Source organism: Phacochoerus africanus, chromosome 5, assembly GCF_016906955.1.
Source record: "Phacochoerus africanus isolate WHEZ1 chromosome 5, ROS_Pafr_v1, whole genome shotgun sequence".
Lineage (NCBI taxonomy): Eukaryota > Metazoa > Chordata > Mammalia > Artiodactyla > Suidae > Phacochoerus > Phacochoerus africanus.
In genome coordinates, this window is record NC_062548.1 from 118,914,799 (window position 1) to 118,935,573 (window position 20,775).

General features: G+C 38.1%; 1 protein-coding gene across 5 annotated transcripts in view; it reads left to right on the top strand.

Moving 5' to 3' along the window:
• ITSN2 (intersectin 2) overlaps positions 1–20,775 on the top strand; it is a 142,690-nt gene that overhangs the window by 54,244 nt on the left and 67,671 nt on the right. For all 5 annotated transcript variants that reach the window (XM_047782534.1, XM_047782532.1, XM_047782531.1 and 2 more), the window contains exons 10-16: positions 45–182; positions 1,375–1,460; positions 2,139–2,401; positions 4,090–4,239; positions 6,439–6,579; positions 7,721–7,808; positions 12,576–12,715. In XM_047782534.1, the coding sequence (XP_047638490.1) occupies positions 45–182; positions 1,375–1,460; positions 2,139–2,401; positions 4,090–4,239; positions 6,439–6,579; positions 7,721–7,808; positions 12,576–12,715 (1,006 nt within the window). The remainder of the gene's footprint in view (positions 1–44; positions 183–1,374; positions 1,461–2,138; positions 2,402–4,089; positions 4,240–6,438; positions 6,580–7,720; positions 7,809–12,575; positions 12,716–20,775) is intronic.

Consider the following 20,775-nt stretch of genomic DNA (forward strand, 5'->3'; position numbering starts at 1 on the left):
TGAATAGACTCTTTCTAAGTTGTGAATTTTCATATTTTCTTTAGGACTCTGGCTGACATTGATGGTGATGGACAGCTGAAAGCTGAGGAGTTTATCCTTGCCATGCACCTCACTGATATGGCCAAAGCAGGACAGCCATTGCCACTGACTTTACCTCCTGAGCTCGTCCCTCCGTCTTTTAGGTGAGTGCCTCTGGTGGTGAAGAGGTATTGTTTTCGTCACTTGGCAGACATGATTATTACTTGGGGATTTCCTAGGGCCTCTGCTCTAGTTTTGTAGATAGTTAAACATTTACACTGCCATTTGATTTTGGTGTTTAATGAGTTTCACTGGAAAGAGAATGGAAGTAGGTGTGTGTTTTCACCATGTTATAGATAAGGAAACTGATGACTAAACAGATTAAAAATAAATTAACCAGGAGTTTTCGTTGTGGCTCAGCAGATTAAGAACCCGACACAGCATTCGTGAGGATGCAGGTTTGATCCCTGGCCTTTCTCAGTGGGTTGAGGATCCGGTGTTGCCGCAAGCTGCAATGTAGTTTGCAGATGTGGCTTGGATCTGGCGTGGCTGTGGCTATGGTGTAGGCCTGCAGCTGCAGTTCCAATTCAACCCCTCACCTAGGAACTACCATATGCTGCAGGTGCAGCAGAAAAAAGAAAAAGAAAAGAATAAATTTACCCAAGAATAGCAATTGGTGAAATGATTTGAATCCAGATCTCTTCGGCCTTTTTTTCTTTTTGCCTTTTTTTTTTTTTTTTTTTTTTTTTTGCTGTAGCATACAGCAGCTTCATATGGGATCTCAGTTCCCAGACAAGGGATCAAGGGATTCAACCCACATCACAGTTGTGAATGTGCCAAATCCTAACCACTGGACCACCAGAGAACTCCTTCTCTGGTTCAATAATCCATATACTGCCATACATTGTAACTATAGACCATACTATGTTTTAAATATCTTTAATACTGTATTGTAAGTATTAAATTGCTCTAGGAGTTCCTGTCGTGGCTCAGTGGTTAACGAATCCAACTAGGAACCCTGAGGTTGCGGGTTCGATCCCTGCCCTTGCTCAGTGGGTCAACGATCCGGTGTTGCCATGAGCTGTGGTGTAGGTCGCAGACGTGGCTCGGATCCCGAGTTGCTGTGGCTCTGGAGTAGGCCGGTGGCTACAGCTCTGATTCGACCCCTAGCCTGGGAACCTCCATATGCTGCAGGAGCAGCCCAAGAAATGGCAAAAAGACAAAAAATAAATAAATAAATAAATAAATAAATAAATAAATAAATAAATCGCTCTAATCATTGGTAGTTTATATAGTCTGGTCTAAAAATTCTCAGATTGAATAATGCTAAACTTACTTGTTGTTTGCTCTTCTTAGAGGAGGAAAGCAAACTGATTCTATTAATGGAACTCTGCCTTCATATCAGAAAATCCAAGAAGAGGAACCTCAGAAAAAATTACCAGGTAATGTTGAGTATCCAAGTTGTGTATTTATAGTGAGTTCTCTTAGATTTTTACCTTGAAATGTAAATGAATATACAGAATTTTTACATTCTTAATATCTTATATGCTAGACAAGAAACTATTTGATGAATGGGGTGGATTTTGATGTCAGTTGAGAAGAGTATGTAGGAAGAAGAGATGGATGTGTATATTTGGAAAGAGTGTATGTATTATATCCTAGTTAAAGTGTTTCTCACAATTTTGGAAAAATCATTAGACCAAGCTTTGTGATAAAATCTTTAGCTTTTAAAAAAACGTTTAAATATTGGTTGAAAAGGTATATGTGTAGATATTTTTAAATATTGAAAAGCATATACTAAATATAACAAGTATATAGCCACATAGCTTTGGTTATCCTTGAGGAAATTGCTGAGAAAAAAAGTTGAAAAGTATTTTTATTGGCAGGAATAAAAAAATCATTTTTCTCTTGGATGAATTCAACCTTAGAGATTTGTTTTCCAAAAATGAATATTCTTAGAAGAGAGTAAATATTTTACTATTTACATTTGAGTTAAAATTATCCTTAGGAGAAGTATCCAAAAAGTAATAGCACTCACTTGACCACAGGGCATAAGGATATTGAAATGAGACTCTGTAGCCTCTTAATGTTGAAAAATGCTCACAATATACCTTATTTAGTTACGTTTGAGGACAAGCGGAAAGCCAACTATGAGCGAGGCAACATGGAGCTGGAGAAGCGCCGCCAGGCCATGATGGAGCAGCAGCAGCGGGAGGCAGAGCGCAAAGCCCAGAAAGAAAAGGAAGAGTGGGAACGAAAACAGAGAGAGTTACAAGAACAAGAATGGAAGAAACAACTTGAATTAGAAAAACGCTTGGAGAAGCAGAGGGAATTGGAGAGACAGCGTGAAGAAGAAAGGAGAAAAGAGATAGAAAGACGAGAGGTTATTTTTTTTTATTTTTTGTCTTTTTGCCATTTCTTGGGCCGCTCCCGCGGCATATGGGAGGTTCCCAGGCTAGGGGTCTAATCGGAGCTGTAGCTGCCAGCCTGTGCCAGAGCCACAACAACGAGGGATCCGAGCCGCGTCTGCGACCTATACCACAGCTCACTGCACCGCCAGATCATTGACCCACTGAGCAAGGGCGGGGATCGAACCCGCAACCTCATGGTTCCCAGTCGGATTCGTTAACCACTGCGCCACGACGGGAACTCCCCGAGAGGTTATTTTTTAAAGTTATTTCATTTCCCAGTAAAATCATTTTATATAATAAGTTGCTACACTTCATCTGATTAAAAAACGGTCATTTTTGTTATGCCTTTTCTCAGCATCATTCAATCTTACTTATCCTGCATGAATCTGACTCTTCCTTCCCCTGTGGAGGTAAAGCATATACTTGCTTATGAGGAGTTTTTAGGGCTGACAAGTGGGAGAGAAAGCATGTCTGCAGGTGGTATCTCACTCAAAGCAGGATTGGTTGCAAAACTGAGTTGGGTGAGGAGCCAGAGGAAGAAGTCATGTTGATCAGCTCATTAAACGAAAATAAGCTTAGGATCCAGAGTAAGATGCCAAGTAATTGGAGAGGCAGGGAGATGAGAGTGGGAGTCTCAGAGTCTCAAGAGGAATCAAGAAGTGGGCTTGCACGGGTCTTTGGGATAAATGGTGCTGTGTGGGGTCCCTGGGAGGCCAGCTGTGTTTTCAAGAGCTGTGCATGGAGCACAGTAAATTACAGTGACACTGATATAATGTAAATAAAAGTTTTTTTCTCCCCTGATACCAGAATAAAGGTGCCGTTATTCCTACCAACATTTTTATTTATGAAGTCATCCTTTTGTTTATTGAGAGAAAAATAATTGCAGCAAGAGGATGGTCCTATGAAGCAATCAGAAAGTCTGATGAATGAATTTGCTTTTGTGGAAGTCTTTAGTTTAGGCCCATTGTTAGAACTAGGTTTGCCCAGTTTCCCTTGGACACTCAAGCCCACTAAGTATTAAATGCTGCCTCACCTTTACTTTGTCATTCCATCAGTTTTCGAATTAAAATTGTCAATTTAAAAATTAACTTCAGGGGGAGTTCCCATCGTGGCGCGGTGGTTAACGAATCCGACTAGCAACCATGAGGTTGCGGTTCGATCCCTGGCCTTGCTCAGCGGGTTAAGGATCTGGCATTGCCGTGAGCTATGATGTGGGTTGCAGATGCGGCTCTGATCCCGAGTTACTATGGCTCTGGTGTAGGCTGGTCGCTACAGCTCTGATTGGACCCCTAGCCTGGGAACCTCTATATGCCGTGGGAGCGGCCCTAGAAAAGGCAAAAAAATAAATAAATAAAATTTTAAAAAATAAAATTAACTTTAGGGAGTTCCCATTGTGGTTCAGTGGTAATGAAGCCAACTAGTATCCATGAGGACTTGGATTTGATCCCTGGCCTTGCTCAGTGGGTTAAGGATCCAGTGTTGCAGTGAGCTGCAGTGTAGGTTGCAGATGCGGCTGGCTTGAATCTGTGGCATAGGCTAGCAGCTACAGCTCCAATGTGACCCCTGGCCTGGAAACTTCCATATGCCTTAGGTGCAGCCCTAAAAAGACAATCAGTCAATCAATCAATAATAAAAATTAACTTTAATTCATTATTTTCAGGCAGCAAAACAGGAACTTGAAAGACAACGTCGTTTAGAATGGGAGAGAATTCGTAGACAGGAGCTTCTCAATCGAAGGAATAGAGAACAGGAAGAAATTGTCAGGTTAAACTCTAAAAAGAAGAGCCTTCATCTCGAGCTGGAAGCACTGGTATGGCTATAAGTTTAAGTGAAATTTATCTGAATGATGCCAGAATTACCTGTTGAAAACTATTACTAATTTTTAAATCTACCTCATTAATATGTTTTAATGTAATTAGTCATATTTTTGTATGTGCTTTGAAACAGTCTAGACAGTATAGTTTGCTAAAAAAGGATAGTGACTCAAAATGTTGCGAATTATATTGTGGTCTTAGTTCAGATGTGGATAAACCATGTCCTCTTGGGCAAGATATTCCTTTCTCCGTGCCTCACTTTGTGCATCTATAAAATAAAGGGTTGTGCTGGTTCGGTGATTTTTCATTTTTCAGTTTTCAGATTGGTCTCTGGATGATGGTCTACAGGGGGCTAAGCAGAGGGTGGCAGGACAGTGTCTCCTCTCCCAGTCCTGTCCACGCCTCAAAGAAGCTCCACATTTATCTGCTGTAGTTTTATTGAAGGTTTATCAAGATTTGCTTAGAAATAAAGGATTCTACTGCTAGAAAGAAAAAATGCCTTGAAACTGCTAACCCAAGTGATCTCTTTAACGTTTCCTTCCAGTTCAGTAGGACTATGGTTGTTAATTAATACTGGTCATTATGCTTATCAGTTTTTACACATCAGACGTCAGAGATCAAGCTGTTAAAAGGCTTGTTTGAAATGAAGATGAGAAGATATAAAGGGTCTGAGTAAGGTATACTATTCTACTAGACCCTGGAATCCTGTAAGCCTGACCTAATAGTATAGTAGAGTTTTGCAAAAAATGTTTATATAGCCATGTGATGGAGCCATAGTTACATCTTATTTAATTGTAGCCTAACATTTTGTTTGGTTGATGGATTAAAATTTTGAAAACCACAATGTTTGAGTCAGAAAGGTACTATTTTATGCTTTTCAAATGAATAGATAAGTATCCTACAATTATTAATCATGCCATAGTACAACAAAACAGTCCTAATAACTTTTTCTTTTTGTAGTTACTTGGATGTCTGTCTGAACCACCACCTTGACTGTTTTTCCTTAAAAATACAATGAGAGGAGACCTTAAGATTGATTGTTTTTTCCCCAAGAACTTGGGTAACACATCAAGCAATAGCGTAGATTAAAGTGCAGCATCTAGGAAGGTCCAGAGCCCATACTTACATATGCTGTAGATAATAACATGAGCTCTAGGATGGACACAGCATGTTCCCTTTAGCATGTATTTCTCAAATATGAAACATACTTTTCTGTAAAGACTTGCATTATCGTTGATTTTTAACCAGGGGCCTCATTATCTCTTCACCCCCACTGTATTTACTAAGGCTGCCATAACAAAATACTACAGACCAGGTGACTAAGACAATAGAAATTAATTTTACCACAATTCTGGAGACTCAAAGTCCAAGATCAAGGTGTCAGCATATTTGATTTCTTCTGAGTCCACTCTCCTTAGCTTGGAGACACTGCCTTCTGAATGTGTCCTCATGTGCTCTTTCCCCTGCCTGTGAATCTCTGCTGTCTTTTTTTGTATCCAAATGTGCTTTTCTTATAAGGATACTAGTCAAATAGGAGTAGGGCCCATCCATATGATCTCATTTGATCTTAAGTATCTCTTTAAAGGTCCTGTCTCCAAAAACAATCGTATTTTGAGGTTCTGAGGCTTAGGACTTCAATGTATGAGTTTGGGGAGGGGCACCATTCAGCTGACAATACCTCAATCTTCTTATTAGCTTCAATTGAGAATCTCTGCTTTTGTTTTGTTTTTCTTCTTGGTAGAAGGGGAAAGGACTGTTGGTATAGAAGAAGAGAATTGTGGCCCAAAAGGCCCTCTTGGACACTGTTTAATTAGAGGAATTAGATGACAGCAGTAAGGGTAAAAATAGAAGTTCAGAGAAGTAATGCAAAATGTCACATGCAAACATATATTCCTCCTCATTATTCTTTAAGGTTGTTTATATCTTAATATTATAAATTAATGCCTAAATGCTGAGTTCAGATAAAAAACATTGCATTTGTGCTTTCTCATCTTAACATAATAGACTCTTAACACTCAGAATGGTGTGTTTCCTGCTAATAACTCTCTCAAGTTAACTTGGTTTTAGACATTTATCTTAGACTGAGTATACATGATAAATAACATTTAAAATTTACATAAAAAGATTATTCTCTTGATAGGAACATTTCCTATTAGTATTTTATGTTACTGTGTATTTATATGCTCTTCCTATAGAATGGCAAACATCAGCAGATCTCAGGCAGACTTCAAGATGTACGACTCAGAAAGCAGACTCAAAAGACTGAGCTGGAAGTGCTGGATAAGCAATGTGACCTGGAAATTATGGAAATCAAGCAACTTCAACAGGAACTTCAGGTAAGTCCTTTGCTGCTCAGTTGTCCTTAAACATGAGCAGTTATTAATAATTCTTCCTAATAAAGTGGCTTTTGCTTTTTGGGTCGTGAACCCCTGTGAACCTCTACTAGACCTCCTTTCTAAAAGGATGTAGATATACACAATCTTATATAATATCAAGAAGCTCATAGACTCCCTACAACTGTGCTCAACATCTAGTGAAAATCTGATTAATATTTATACATAAATGGTTATTTACCATTTTGAGGGTTTTGTGTTTTTTTTTTTTTACTTCTATATCTGCAGCATATGGAAATTCCCAGGCTAGAGGTTGAATTGGAGCTGCAGCCGATGGCTTTGTCACAGCCACCAAGACACCAGAACACCGGATCTGAGCTGCATCTTTGACCTACACCACAGCTTTGGCAGTGCTGGATCCTTAACCTGCTGAACCACAATGGGAACTCCCACTTTGAGTTTTAAATCTTTAATAAACAAATACATAAATTTATGTCTGTTACATTTAACTAAGGTTATTTTTACTACTTTTAGGAATTTTTTATCTAATTTTATTCTTTTCAGAATTGTGGTGAGACTATTAAAAGTGTCCCTCAGGGACCTGGCAATTTTGTTCTTTACTTGCAGAATACGGCCTCTGGAATTATTCTGCATCTCAAGAGTCCTCTTAACTAAATATATTTTTTGTGTAGACTAACATCAATCAACAAAGCGTTAATTTATACCTGCTTTCCCAGTTATCCCCAAGTTTTTAGTCCCTCTTTGATGCTCACTCTGGAGAAGCCTGGCTTGTTTATAGTTACCATTTAGTGCAGATACCAAAGGTACCGCTTAGACTTTGCCTGCTGTCATCCTTCATTATGCTGAAATTGCCAGGCTTCTAGATGCACCCTATTAACACAGCTTTCTTCACCACCTTTTATTTTCAGCTAGTCATTCATAATGGATTGATGTGTAAATATTCGTATTTTAAATCATGTGTAATTCCATTCTAGTTTATTCATAAGTCGTAAGCAGTTTACATACTCTTCTACATATTATTCCTATGCTAAGTTTCAAGGGCAATTAAATCATGTTTTTACATTTTCAAAATATTCTAAGCATTATAGATTTTTAATCAGGTACTACTTTTTCTTTTTATAAGGAATATCAAAATAAGCTTATCTATTTGGTACCAGAGAAGCAATTATTAAATGAAAGAATTAAAAACATGCAGCTCACTAACACACCTGGTAAGTCACTAAGATTTTTTTGCCTTTTGTATTCTTTTCTGAATAACTACATCAGTCGTATTCTGTTGCTTTTTAAAGTGGCATTATTCTGTTATAAATAACATGTTTCATCTGTAGTTAAAAATTTCAAAATAATTTGAAAAATATTATCACAGGTGTTCCCCCTGTGGTTTGACTTCCTGTCTTGATATTATTTTCATTTAGATATTTCAAATATCAATCAAATAAAATGTAGACTACAGTTAAACAAGACCTAGGTTTGGCTTGAACACAAGGCTATGTGTGCATTTTGGCAAAATCCTACACTAATTGTGAAGAGCTCTTTGTTTGAGGACTTTTCTATGGAGCCAAACCTGTGGGATTCCAGGGTGATAGTGTACAGCAAGGAAGGCCTCAGTGGACTGGTATGCCTGTCTCAGACCTTTTATATCATCTAATTCTGTGATTCGTGTAAAGAATTTTACCAGCTCGGCCCTCTGACACTTGTGGAACAAAATATTCCAGTGTAATAATATGGCATTTCTCTTGATTCAAGTCCCAACGAGAAAACTGAAAGAAAAAAAAATAAATCTCTGCATTGAATATCATAGCATGCCAATAACAGGATAGCAGAAGAAAAATTTATTTAAAGAAAAGAAACTCTGCAAATGTGTTAGAACTAGCTAGAATATTCTAAATGTCTCCCACTGAGTGCCTGCCAGTCTTTTCATTCCAGAGCTCTTCGTCACACTTTTGGTTGTTTAGGAGGTCTGATAAATAGCATCTCTCATCTTTGGCCAAGTTCTGAACAAATTAAGAAAGAAGGCAAAGGAGCAAGACGTGAGAGACCAAAATATCACCTCATTATGAATAAGGCTAATGTTAGCGTGGCTTATCTGTGAGGGGCACAGCTGCCCTGTGAAGACATTAGGTGCATGAACAAAATGCAGATTCTTGTGGGCAGTTCAATCCCAAGAAAGCAAGGGATAGGAAAGATGTAGGGCTGTGTACGTCCAGGTCCTTATCTTGATCCCACCAGTTATTTAAGAGGTAGAAAGAAACTGGGAGTGCTGTTGTAATAAAGGTCCCTTTACATAGAGGAAACACCAGGAATAGAAAAATTCGATCTCGTGAGCTACTCTTATCATGTCTCACATCTTGCACCGATATCTCTTCTCAGACAAGTCTTCCATGCACGTGATGCTTTTCTTGGCTGTTCAAAATGTATCAACTCTCACCTTAGCCCTCACAGGCATTCCAGAGGCAGGATAAGGCAGCCCTCCTCATCTGTACAGGATAGAAAGTACATTGCCATCCTCATTGTATTTGCATTGTGAATAAGATATAGAACATGTCTTAGTAGGGACCTGGAAGAGCTGCTCTGTCTCTGTGGAATGTGGTCCAGTTTAACTTTTATTAATTTATTAATCTTTAATCCAGTTTAGAATAGGATGCTTTTGTTTGGAGTTTGCAAAGTACCCTATATCCCTTAGATTCTTCTCTCAATAAGAATAATTATTTAAGATGACCAGCCATGTGCCAAGCACCATGCTAGGCAGTTTTCATGCATTACTTCATCTTTACAACAACCTGTGAAGTTGTTGTTATTCCCATTGTGCAGCTTGGGAAAACTGAGGTTCAGAGAGAATAAGTACTTATCCAAGATGGTGTAGTAGTAGGTCTCAAATTCTTGTGTGTCTGACTCTAAAGCCCACTCTACTACCATGTTGCTTGTTCGGTTACCTAACACAGTGCTTGTGGATATATGCTCAAATTCAGTATGAAAACATCCGTTATTATTGCTGCTTATTTTGAATACTTAGAATGACTGTTCTTTTATTGTTGTCTTTTCCCATTGTTTGTCTCCCACCTTGACCATAATAGGACTCACACTTTTATGTACCACGAACACAAGGCAGTATCTTGCATGTAGCAGATGTGTAATTTAATGATTAAATATTTTTTGAAAAACTGGAAAACTGTTAGAATTATAAGAGAATTTAGCAGGGTGTCTGGATACCAAATCAGCATATAAGAAATCGATAACTATACTATATATCAAAAAAAGGTCTCATTCTATCTAGCATTTTCATTGTTAAATGAATAAAGAAGAAATGCACAACCATAAAATTTTACTGACAGATATAAAAGATTCCTGGATACGTAGATCCATATTATATTTCTGAATGAACTAGCTCAGTATTTTAAAGATGTTCTCTATTAATTGATCCATATATTCAGTTCTGGTCAGGTTTCTTAAAATGACCTTGGCAAGATAATTAATAAATTCACCCAGAAGAGAAAATATGTAAGATGCACAAAATTAAGAAGAAATATGTTAGTGGGGGGAGGAGACTAGCCCTGTCAGAGCAAAACATAAGTTATGAAAGGTATAGTTCCTAAAATAATAATGTATTGTTGATCAGAAATAGAAACGTAGAACAATGAAACTGAACAAAAAATCCAGAAACAAACATATATATATATGCCATATGTATGGCAATTTAGGATAAGGTAAAGTTGGCATCTAACCATCAAGGGGAAAAGGATGAGCTTACAGTAGTTACTATCTCTTCATTAAGTGATTTGGGGGACGGTTGATTACCTGAAGGGGGGTGAAGAAGCTCTTTACCTTACTCTGTGTACAGAAATAAACTGTAGATAAAATAAGAGACTAAAAATAAAATACAACTCTAGAAAAAATATCACAGAGGAAAACATTTTTTTTTAATCTTAATGTCAGGACAGTCTCTTCAAACAATAGGTAGAGCTGTGAAGGAAGTTGCTTTGGGTTTTGGTGACATAAAAATGAAAAGTTTTTCATGATGAAAGATATCATAAATAGTAAAAAAAACCTGAAATATGTATATATAATATAAGAATTTAGAGCCTTTACAAATCAGGTTTCAAAACAACCCAATTGGCCCAATTGGTGGGGGGTGGGGAGGTATGTGCAGGGGAGCCAGCAAAGGATGGGAGGAGTCAATTCAAGATGATGGTCAATAAATATAAACAGATGGCCATGTACATAAATATTTATCTGATTTCAGTAGTTATCAAGGAAATACAAATTAAAAGGACAATGGGGGGGGGGTTGCCAGTAAGCAAAAATGAAAAAAGTAATAATATCCAGTGATAAGGGTGTGTAGAAACTGGTAATTTGGAGTCATTGATATTGGTATAACTTACTGTCAACATTTTAAAATTTAAAGTGTGTAAATCCTTTATATATAGCAATTTTTTCACCTCCTACCCTTATAAAATACTTGCACATGTGCGTTAAAATGTATGTACAAGGATGTTTATTGCAGCATTTTTATGTAATGATAGCAAATTAGAAACAACCTAAATGGCAATCAAAAAGGGAATCGTTACATTTATGTAACAGCCATAACATAGACTACCAGGGAGCAATTTTAAAGATGAACTAGACCTAGATGTCTTTAATGGTGCGACATGTTATTAAACGTAAAACAAGTTGCTAAACAGTTATATACAGTGTGATCCTATTAAAGCCCAGGGGAAATAAATGTTGAATATGCACATATCTAAGTGCCCAAGAGAGGTACAAGCTGGGAGTTGAAATGAAGAAAGACTGTTTTTTGTTGTTTAGGGCCACATCTGCAGCATGTGGAAGTTCCCAGGCTAGGGTTCTAATCAGAGCTACAGCTGTCAGCCTATACCACAGCCACAGCAACACAGGATCCAAGCCACGTCTGCAGCCTACACCACAGCTCACAGCAACGCTGGATCCCTGGCCCCCTGAGCAAGGCCAGGGATCAAATCTGCATCCTCATGGATACTATTCAAATTTGTTCCCACTATGCCACAACGGAAACTCCCAAGAAAGACCTTTTTACTTTTTATTCTATATGCTTCACTTTATTTAAGTGTTATACTAGATTTCTATGCTTTAAAAAATGCAATAAAATTTTAAAATATGTACAATTGATCCTTCAACAATGTGGGTTTGAATTGTGCAGATCTGCTTATACACAGATTTTTTTTTTCAATAAATAAATACTACAGTACTACACAGATCCATGGTGGTTGAATCTGAGGATGCAGAACCATGGATATGGAGGAACTCAGCTGCATGTATTTAGGGCCAACTATAAATTGTACTCAGATTTTCAACAGAGCAAAGGGTTATTGCCAAATCCCCAAGTTGTTCAAGGGTCAACTCTATTTAATTAGATGGTAAGATATTTCCATCTAGTTTTTTCATCTCTGCCTAAATGTATGAGAAAAGGTCATATAAAACTAAACTCTCTGTTCTTACCTCTTAAAGTAGCACTACATGATCCACTTAGTAATATTTATTGAGCCTTGCTGTGACTATTCCCCTATTCTTGGGAGCACTAAGAATGAAAAGAAAGCTACTTCAACAATAGCTGCTATTAATTATTTGTTATGGGTCAGACTCTATACTAATAGCTTTATATCCATCACCTCACAAATGAGGTGGGAGGTACAGTGCCCACTGAATAGAGGGCGAGCCTGCGGATCAGATTGGTAAAGCGCCTTCCCAGACTGGAGCATCACTTCAGGTCCTAGTACTTTTAAGTACAGGACCAATGCTTACAGCATTTCCATATGAGGATCTTCCCAAGATATGATGCGAAAAGGGGACATGACTGCTGAGTTTCTTCCCTTCACTTGTTCCAAAGGCTGCGTGTACAGCCTTTGTCTCTCTGGTTATACCATTTTGATCAAACAGTAAATGTCTGGTACTGGTACTGACAGGAGTTTCTATCAAATGTAATCTGTGTGATGTTTGTGTTTCAGATTTAGGAATCAGTTTACTTCAAAAAAAATCATTAGAAAAGGAAGAATTATGCCAAAGACTAAAAGAACAATTAGATGCTCTTGAAAAAGAAACTGCATCTAAGCTGTCAGAAATGGATTCATTTAACAATCAACTGAAGGTATTTAGCTTCTATTATCTTCATTTTTAGTTGCTGCCTTTTTACCTGCCTTATTTTGATTTAGTAGAATGAATAACTGAAGTTCTTATTGTTATATATAGTACATTTTTATAACTCATATAATCTGAGCTACACCAGAATTATAAGATTGGTTTTAATGTTCTCTGAAGATATTACAAACATGTGTCATGTAAATAAACAATTATTTACCATAGTTTCCAATTTTTAAAGACTGTTTCATTCATAGTTTCCAGTTTTTGAAGATTGTTTCATTTCAATACCTTTGTCAGTATTAGTATTAGATTAGATTTGTCAGTATTAGTTCTCAACCAACATGATTTTAGGTAAATTCTAAAATGGGAAATGTGAAAATTTTTAAATAGTCCAGGTGGTAGAGGCTCATTTAACACACTAAGTTCTTTTTTGTTTCTTTTTTATAATTTAATTTAACCTTTGTGAAATAATACAGTAATCAGTGAAATCTAAAGCATAACCTGGCACTATAAATTTTTCATGAAAAGTAGGTTTATGATTCATTATTTGCTGCAGTGGCAGAGCAGATGTCCAAAACATATACTCTATGCTTATCATTCCATGCAGTATTAGTTGTATATGGAAGCTATACCTATGAAAGAAAATATAAAAGCTAAATACCAGACTAATGGCACATCATTGAAATTTGAGAATCGTCTCAGTTACTCTTTTGCTAATGAAGCATGAAGTTTTCAGAGCATAAAGTATTGCAAACCTTCTCAGGCAGCTATCTTCATGTGACTTTCATCTTGCTAACTTATTTAGAATAATATTACAGCAGCTACGGAGTAAACAGTATGGTAAAGGAAAGAAACCATGGTAGCTTCAGTTAAGGAGAGGAAATTTGAGGTGAATAATGTTAATAATACATTTTACACAAGCATATGTTCTATAGAAAAAAAAAAACTTAAAATAATTTGTCATTGATGGACAGACAAGCCAGCCACGTTATCTTCCCTACCTTATTTTTTTTAATCTGTGCATAGTTTAATTGGCTTTTTATCTGCCTTATCTTACAGTGTGGGAATATGGATGACTCTGTTCTTCAGTGCCTTTTGTCTCTGCTAAGCTGTCTCAACAACCTCTTCCTCTTACTTAAGGTTATTTTCTAATATCTAGCTCCCTTTCTTTGAGTTACTTTACCGTTTTCTTTATTTAAAAACTAGACTATTCTTTGCGTTTCTGAGTATCTTTATTTGGAATGACATATACAATATAGACATTTTTTTTTCTTCCTGCTTGCTCAAATATCTTTCTGCTGTCTCACTGCCTGTTTGAATCTAATGCCAAAAGCCAGTAGGTTGGTCCTGAGTAACCTTTCTCCAGAGGAGCCCAAGACACTTTGAAATGTTATCTGTTTTCCATACAACATCCCTGTGAGTTGGGCTAACTGATGGGATGATTACTGATTCAATTAAAAGGAAAACTAAGGAAATATGAGATTAAATTATTGGCTCATATCCCTGGAAATCATTGTTTAAAATAAAACTTTATGCTTTCTGAAATCTAAGGCAAGGTTATGTCATGTATATTTCAGCCTGCTTTCTAATCTTAAAGAACTAATAATGCAGGGGAAACTTTAGTTATGTCTGGTTATCAGGCCTCATATTTAGATATGCTTGTACCACAAATAAAACCGTTTAAGTCACATGTATAAATAAATCACTTTGTCGGGTACTAGCACACAGATTATTTAAAATACTCAATGAATTCCTATTTTAATCGTTTAAAGAAAACTGCTTTATATTTACCATTTGCTGGCCCTGGCAGATTTTGACCACGTTCTACTCAGTACTGAAATGGATGGCAGTAGGGCAGTTGTATATATGCACAGTGAAGACAGAAACAGGGTAAGTAGGGCTCGTGTGTTACCGCCTAAGAAAAGGTAGGGCAGATTGGAAAGATGGTATCAGCCTTTCCTCTCAGTTATAGCATGAATGGCCAGGTTATTTGCTTTTGGAGCTTTTACTGCAGATCACACAAACTTAAACTGTTTCTTCATGTGTACGGTGAAGTTTCATGGTGATTTGTGGACTCTACTCACACACAGAAGTCTGATCCTTTCAGTTGGTATTTGATTCTCCACAGGCTAGCAGATTATTCTTGTCTCTTGTTTTACTTTCTTTTCTGCTTCCTGCCTTCAACCTTTCACTGCTTATTGATATTTTCATCAAAGGCAATTTAGGAACTGAAAAGGGGATGAAACCTATACTGTCAGAGTAGTCAGGAGACTGACTATTGTCACAAAAAGCAAAAAAAAAGAGGCTTTCTGTAGTCACTGGAAATGATACAGAGCAGTTAACTTCGTACTGAAAAAAAATCCATTGAATTACCAACAAGGAGACCTTTGAAGACCTTTCTGAAAATGCCATCTCAGTTGAGTGACCAGCAAAAGCTGGATTGCAGCAGATCAGGAATGAATGGGAGCTGAGGAGATTGAAGTGAGTTTGAGCCCCTATTTAAGAGAGTGAAAAGAGACCATGAAGAAAACTTTTTATTTTTTTGGTTTAAGAAAGACATGACACGGAGTTCCTGTCGTGGCGCAGTGGTTAACGAATCCGACTAGAAACCATGAGGTTTCGGGTTCCATCCCTGGCCTTGCTCACTGGGTTAAGGATCCGGCGTTGCCATGAGCTGTGGTGTGGGTCACAGACGCTGGCTTGGATCCCGAGTTGCTGTGGATGTGGCTGTGGCCAGTGGCTACAGCTCCGATTCAACCCCTAGCCTGGGAACCTCCATATGCCGTGGGAGCGGCCCAAGAAATGGCAAAAAGACAAAAAAAAAAAAAAAAGACCTGACAAAGGATACAAAGTTTCAGTTATGCATGGTGAATAAATTGTGAAATCTAATGTACCACGTGGTGACTATAGTTAACAATACATTATTGTGTAGTGGAAATTTGCTAAGAGGATAAATCTTAAGCATTCTCATCAGCGAGGGGGAGGGGTGGGAGAGTAGAAAGGAGACAGAGGGAGGGAGGAAGAAAGGAGGAAATGTAGCTGTGTGAGGAGATGGGCACACTAGCTTGACTGTGATCATCTCACGGTGTATACCTGTATTGAAACAGCAAGTTTATACCTTAAGGATATATAATTTTTCCTTATCAGTTATACCTTAATAAAGTTGAAAAATGAGTTATCACCTTTCTGTGCAGCATATGAATACATGAGGAAGGGATAGTTTCTGTTAGGACAGAAGAATGAAAATGGAGAAAATTGAGCTTGTTAGGTAACTAACTATATCCATCTCAGTGATGATTGCCAGGCTTAAGCCAAATACTTCATTGCTGAATTCTCAGCACCTAGAACATTGCATGGAACAATACGGGTGGCAGTATATGCTTGTTGATTAAATGAATGGTTTTGAATGGTCTCAAAATATGCAGCATTTAGAGTTAGTATTAGTATATAGAGTTTATGTGAAAAGAGTAGGAAGACATTAGTCCAAAAACAGCACAAAGCCATCTATCTCAGATTTTAGGAATACTTCTGATTCCATGTAATGTATTCTTTTATATAAAGGCTATTTTTCAAATTAAAAAAAAAGAGAGAGAGCAAAGAAAAGAAAGACAAGTCTCGCAGGAAAAGAGAGAGGAAGGGAGGGGAGGAAAGTGAAAGATTGAGATCGATTATATAAAGTGGTGATAATTGATAGAGCAAAGTCTCAAGGAAGCAGATTAAGATATAATCTGGAGCATAGTGTGAAGGATAAAATAAAAAGAATACCTCCAGGGTAGCCTATGGAGAGGAGATAGGTGTGCATTCAATAAACTTGTTGGTGAGAGTAGGAAGTTGACAGCTTCAAAACTTAAATCAGAAACAAGTTGGATCACTACAAAGAATCTTCATGGATAGTTGAGCACATGGAATAATTCAAACTAGACTCAAAGGAGATGGATGCAAATGCAGGAAGCTTTATTGCTTTTGAGAGGAAAAGATGAGAGAGTTCTAATATGGCTTAATGAGGCAAGGTTATTGGTTTTCAGGGAGGAGAATGGATGGAAGATTAGGAGGCTTCAGGAGGGAAAAGTAGGCATGAAATACATATCTCAGTGGGTGTGAGGAGGTTTGATAGACATAACACTAGGTAAACTGAGTAATATTGAATGTCTATTCAAAGCTGGAGTTGATGAATTTAAATTGGAAACAGCATGCCTAATTGTATGTTTTTCTCCACCAAAGTTCAACTGCTTTGGTATAAGCACAGAAAAGGCTGATGAAATAAGTTCATAGGGTCATACAATTGGGAGGTTTTAACCGCCATAAGCAAAGGCGGGGGGGCAAGGGAGTTATTGAACTTCACACAATAGTCGTTGGAGTTCCTGTCATGGCAGAGTGGTTAACGAATCTGACTAGGAACCATGAGATTGTAGGTTCGATCCCTGGCCTTGCTCAGTGGGTTAAGGATCTAGCGTTACCATGAGCTGTGGTGTAGGTCGCAGACACTACTCGCATCCCGGGTTGCTGTGGCTCTGGCATAGGCTGGCGGCTACAGCTCTGATTGGACCCCTAGCCTGGGAACCTCCATATACCACAGATGCAGCCCTAGAAAAAGGCAAAAAGACAAAAAAAAATAGTTGTGATAAAGATGAACTCTGAAGTACATACTGTACATGAAGGGATATGAAGAGAGGAAGGGTTAATCCTGAAAAAAGAATCATTCCAACAGAATGGAAGTTGTAGTGAGGTTGGAGAAATGTTGAGATGGATGTACCAGGTATAAGAGAAGTTTGAAGGATATGAACTTATGTGTAAGAAATTGGGTATGTGGCGTTCCCGTCGTGGCTCCAATTAATGAACCCAAGATCCATAAGGACACAGGTTCGATCCCTGGCCTTGATCAGTAGGTTAAAGATCCAGCATTGCTGTGAGCTGTGGTGTAGGTTGCAGACATGGCTTGGATCTGGCATTACCAGTGGCCAGAGGCTACAGCTCCAAGTAGACTCCTAGCCTGAGAACCTCCATATGCTACGGGTGTGGCCCTAAAAAGACAAAAAGACAAAAAAAGAAGAAGAACGGAGTTCCCTTCGTGGTGCAGCAGAAATGAATCCAACTGGGAACCATGAGGTTAGGGGTTGGATCCCTGGCCTCACTCAGCAGGTTAAGGATCCAGAGTTGCTGTGAGCTGTGGTGTAGTTCACAGATGCGGCTCGGATCCTGCGTTGCTGTAGCTGTGGCGTAGGCCAGCAGCTACAGCTCCAATTAGACCCCTAGCCTGGGAACCTCCATATGCCGCAGGTGGGGCCCTAGAAAGACAAAAAGAAGAAAGAAATTGGGTATTTGATCAATGGTAGTTCTTTGTGTGATGATGATAAGATTCAGGGTATAATAATGCTGGAGTAAATGGAGTAAAAAAAAGGTTATTTTTGAGGCGATCAGCCTGAGAGTTGAGGTTTTGATGGGGTCATGTGTTTGGATCTCAAAAACTGGGAGAATAATGAAACTGAATAAGTGAGGATCAGTGACTGGATGATTGATAGGTGACTATGAAAAGGAAGGGGAGGATGTTACTGCTCTGTGGTATACTAAGCCTCAGAAAAGCATGGAGTTTGTAAGAGTGAGGAGAAAAAATGGTCTGGAAATGGCGATGAAAAGCAAGGAAAATACTAGAGTTATCCCCTTACCTTGATGTAAATGGAATACTGTGTGATAATAAACTGAGAGAGAAATAGAGAAAAGGCAATTCCTGAAGGATCAGCCAAAAAGGCAAGGATTAAGGAACTGTCCATTCAGAGAAGATATGTGCCTATATGTGAGGATTTCTTAACCACGAAGAGGAAGTTTGAGGAGAGGAAAGATGGGGGATTGAGTCAGATCAAAGGATAAACCGCATTACAGACATGCGAATTCAGGTGGTGAAGAATGACAAGAAAGGCTAAGTCATTTGGCGTGAGATAGAATTGGTCTCAGTGGTCTTGGAGGAAGATGGGCAGTTAGTTCTAATTCTGTGGTCCTTTGGGACGGAGAGCTTCTGGAGAGATCACTCCTTTAGGCTACTTGTGAACCAGAAGTATAATGTTTTAAGTTATTTATCTTAGAAAATTATGTTTTATTGGACCCTGTAATAGACATGTACAGAATCAGTGGTAATTTTTACTCTTTTCCTCAAGTTACACTAAGACAAATAGCAAAGCCAGTGGGTTCAAAGATGAGATATTTGACAGGCCATTATTGCATTAAGGAGAACTTAGGGAATATCCTATCTTTAGCAAGTAAGGTACAGTGACAAAAGTGCTGTCCTAGGAGGCTGAAGTGAAAAAAGTGAGTTCTGGTTCTATTCATGCCACTTGCTGTTGTATAACTCTTGATTAACTTCCAAGTTTTGCTTTCTTCATTTATGAAATGAAGCTGACAGTGTCTGTTCGGCCTTCTTCACAGAGTCTTATGATAATTAAATGAGATAGTATATGTATGGGAGTGCTTCGTGAACTTTTATGGGCTGTGTAAACATTTTTGTTATTGTTAGGAAGGGATTATCCTGAATCTCCAAAATACTTTGAGTGCATTGAAAAGTCACTGCTGTTGACATTGGGTAATGATTAGATAAATGATTTTCCTTAGGAAGTATAATCTGTCAGCAGCAGAATTGTGACTTACTCCAGTGGGTTGGGTTCTTAACATACTCGAAAGGAGCTGGGGTAATCTAGGGCAAAGTGAGGTATTTATTTGTAAAGGTGACAAGTAGGCTAATTAGGGGATCAGGAGCACTAGTCCTTTGGATTGTATGTAAAAACTTAAACAAGCTGTGTACCAGCTAAGCTATTTCCCAAGCTCACAATACAAGGGTTTCCCTTATATTACATTCCCTTCCTTTCTTCAGAGAATTTCAGGTCTAACCTTGGGAACCTATTTTCACCAAGGTGTATATAACAGTAGGAAGTGTGGACCTAAAGGGCTGCTGGGAAGCATAGGGAAGTTCATTAATTCAGACACTGGAGGAATGGGCTGATGAGGGAAGACTCGGAGCAGTATTTTAAAGGACACTGGAGGGCTAACCTTGTAGCCCTTTTAAGATCAGACATTAATTTGACTCCTCTTTACTTCCCTTTTAAACTTATAATTCTCCTTATTTATGACTTCAGCAATAATATAGCTAACATTTATTAAGGACTTACTATGTGCCCTGCACTATTATAAGCACTTCATGTGTATTAACCCATTCCATCCTCACAGCAATGCTATGAGGCATATATTGTAATTAACTCCATTTTACAGATGAGGAACCTGTAAAGTAACTTTCCTAAGTAAGATTATTCAGCTAGTCGCTGACAGAGCCTGACTCAGACTTTGATGGTCTAATTCCAGACCCATGCTCCAGGAGTCCTTATCACTAAACCATATTGCTTCTCCATAGGTTGTAACCACTATAGTCTCCTGTTTTTCAGTAGAGTTTAGAGAAAAATTCAACAAAAAGAACTATAGAAGCTTAGATCTGTAGAAGCTTTGTTGAGAATGCAGTATTTGTATTATTATTGTCTTAAGCTGCAAGTCTTTTGGGGGAGGGGGCTGAATTCATGGCATGTGAAAGTTCCTGGGCCAGGAATGAAACCCACGCCACAGCAGTAACCCGAGCTATTGCAGGGACAGTGTTGGATCCTTAACCTGCTGTGCCACAAAGGAACTCCTTGGCTGCAAGTCTTGATCTCAGACATTTTGGACATAGTCTCTAGACACCAGTGATAGATCAGATCTCCCATTTCAACCAGGTTGAAAGGGTTCACCTATAAAATATTTTATTTCTGAAAAGAAACAGAGTTTGAGTTTTCACTTGCTTGTTTGTGGTTTGTAGTTTTATTTGCGTGTGTGTATATCCAAGACATCTTTTACCAAAACATTCTAGCCAAATGTCTAAGCTCCCTCCTTTGACATGAAGCCTTTTTTCTTTACTTTAGGTTTTTGGGGGGTTTCTTTGTTTGGGTTTTTTTTTTTTTTTCTCTTCCTTATCTCAGCCTTTTTCTGCTCTCTTGTTCAGGATTCTGTAGATTCCAAATTAAAAAAAAAAAAAAAAAAAAAAGCCCAGTTGAAAAT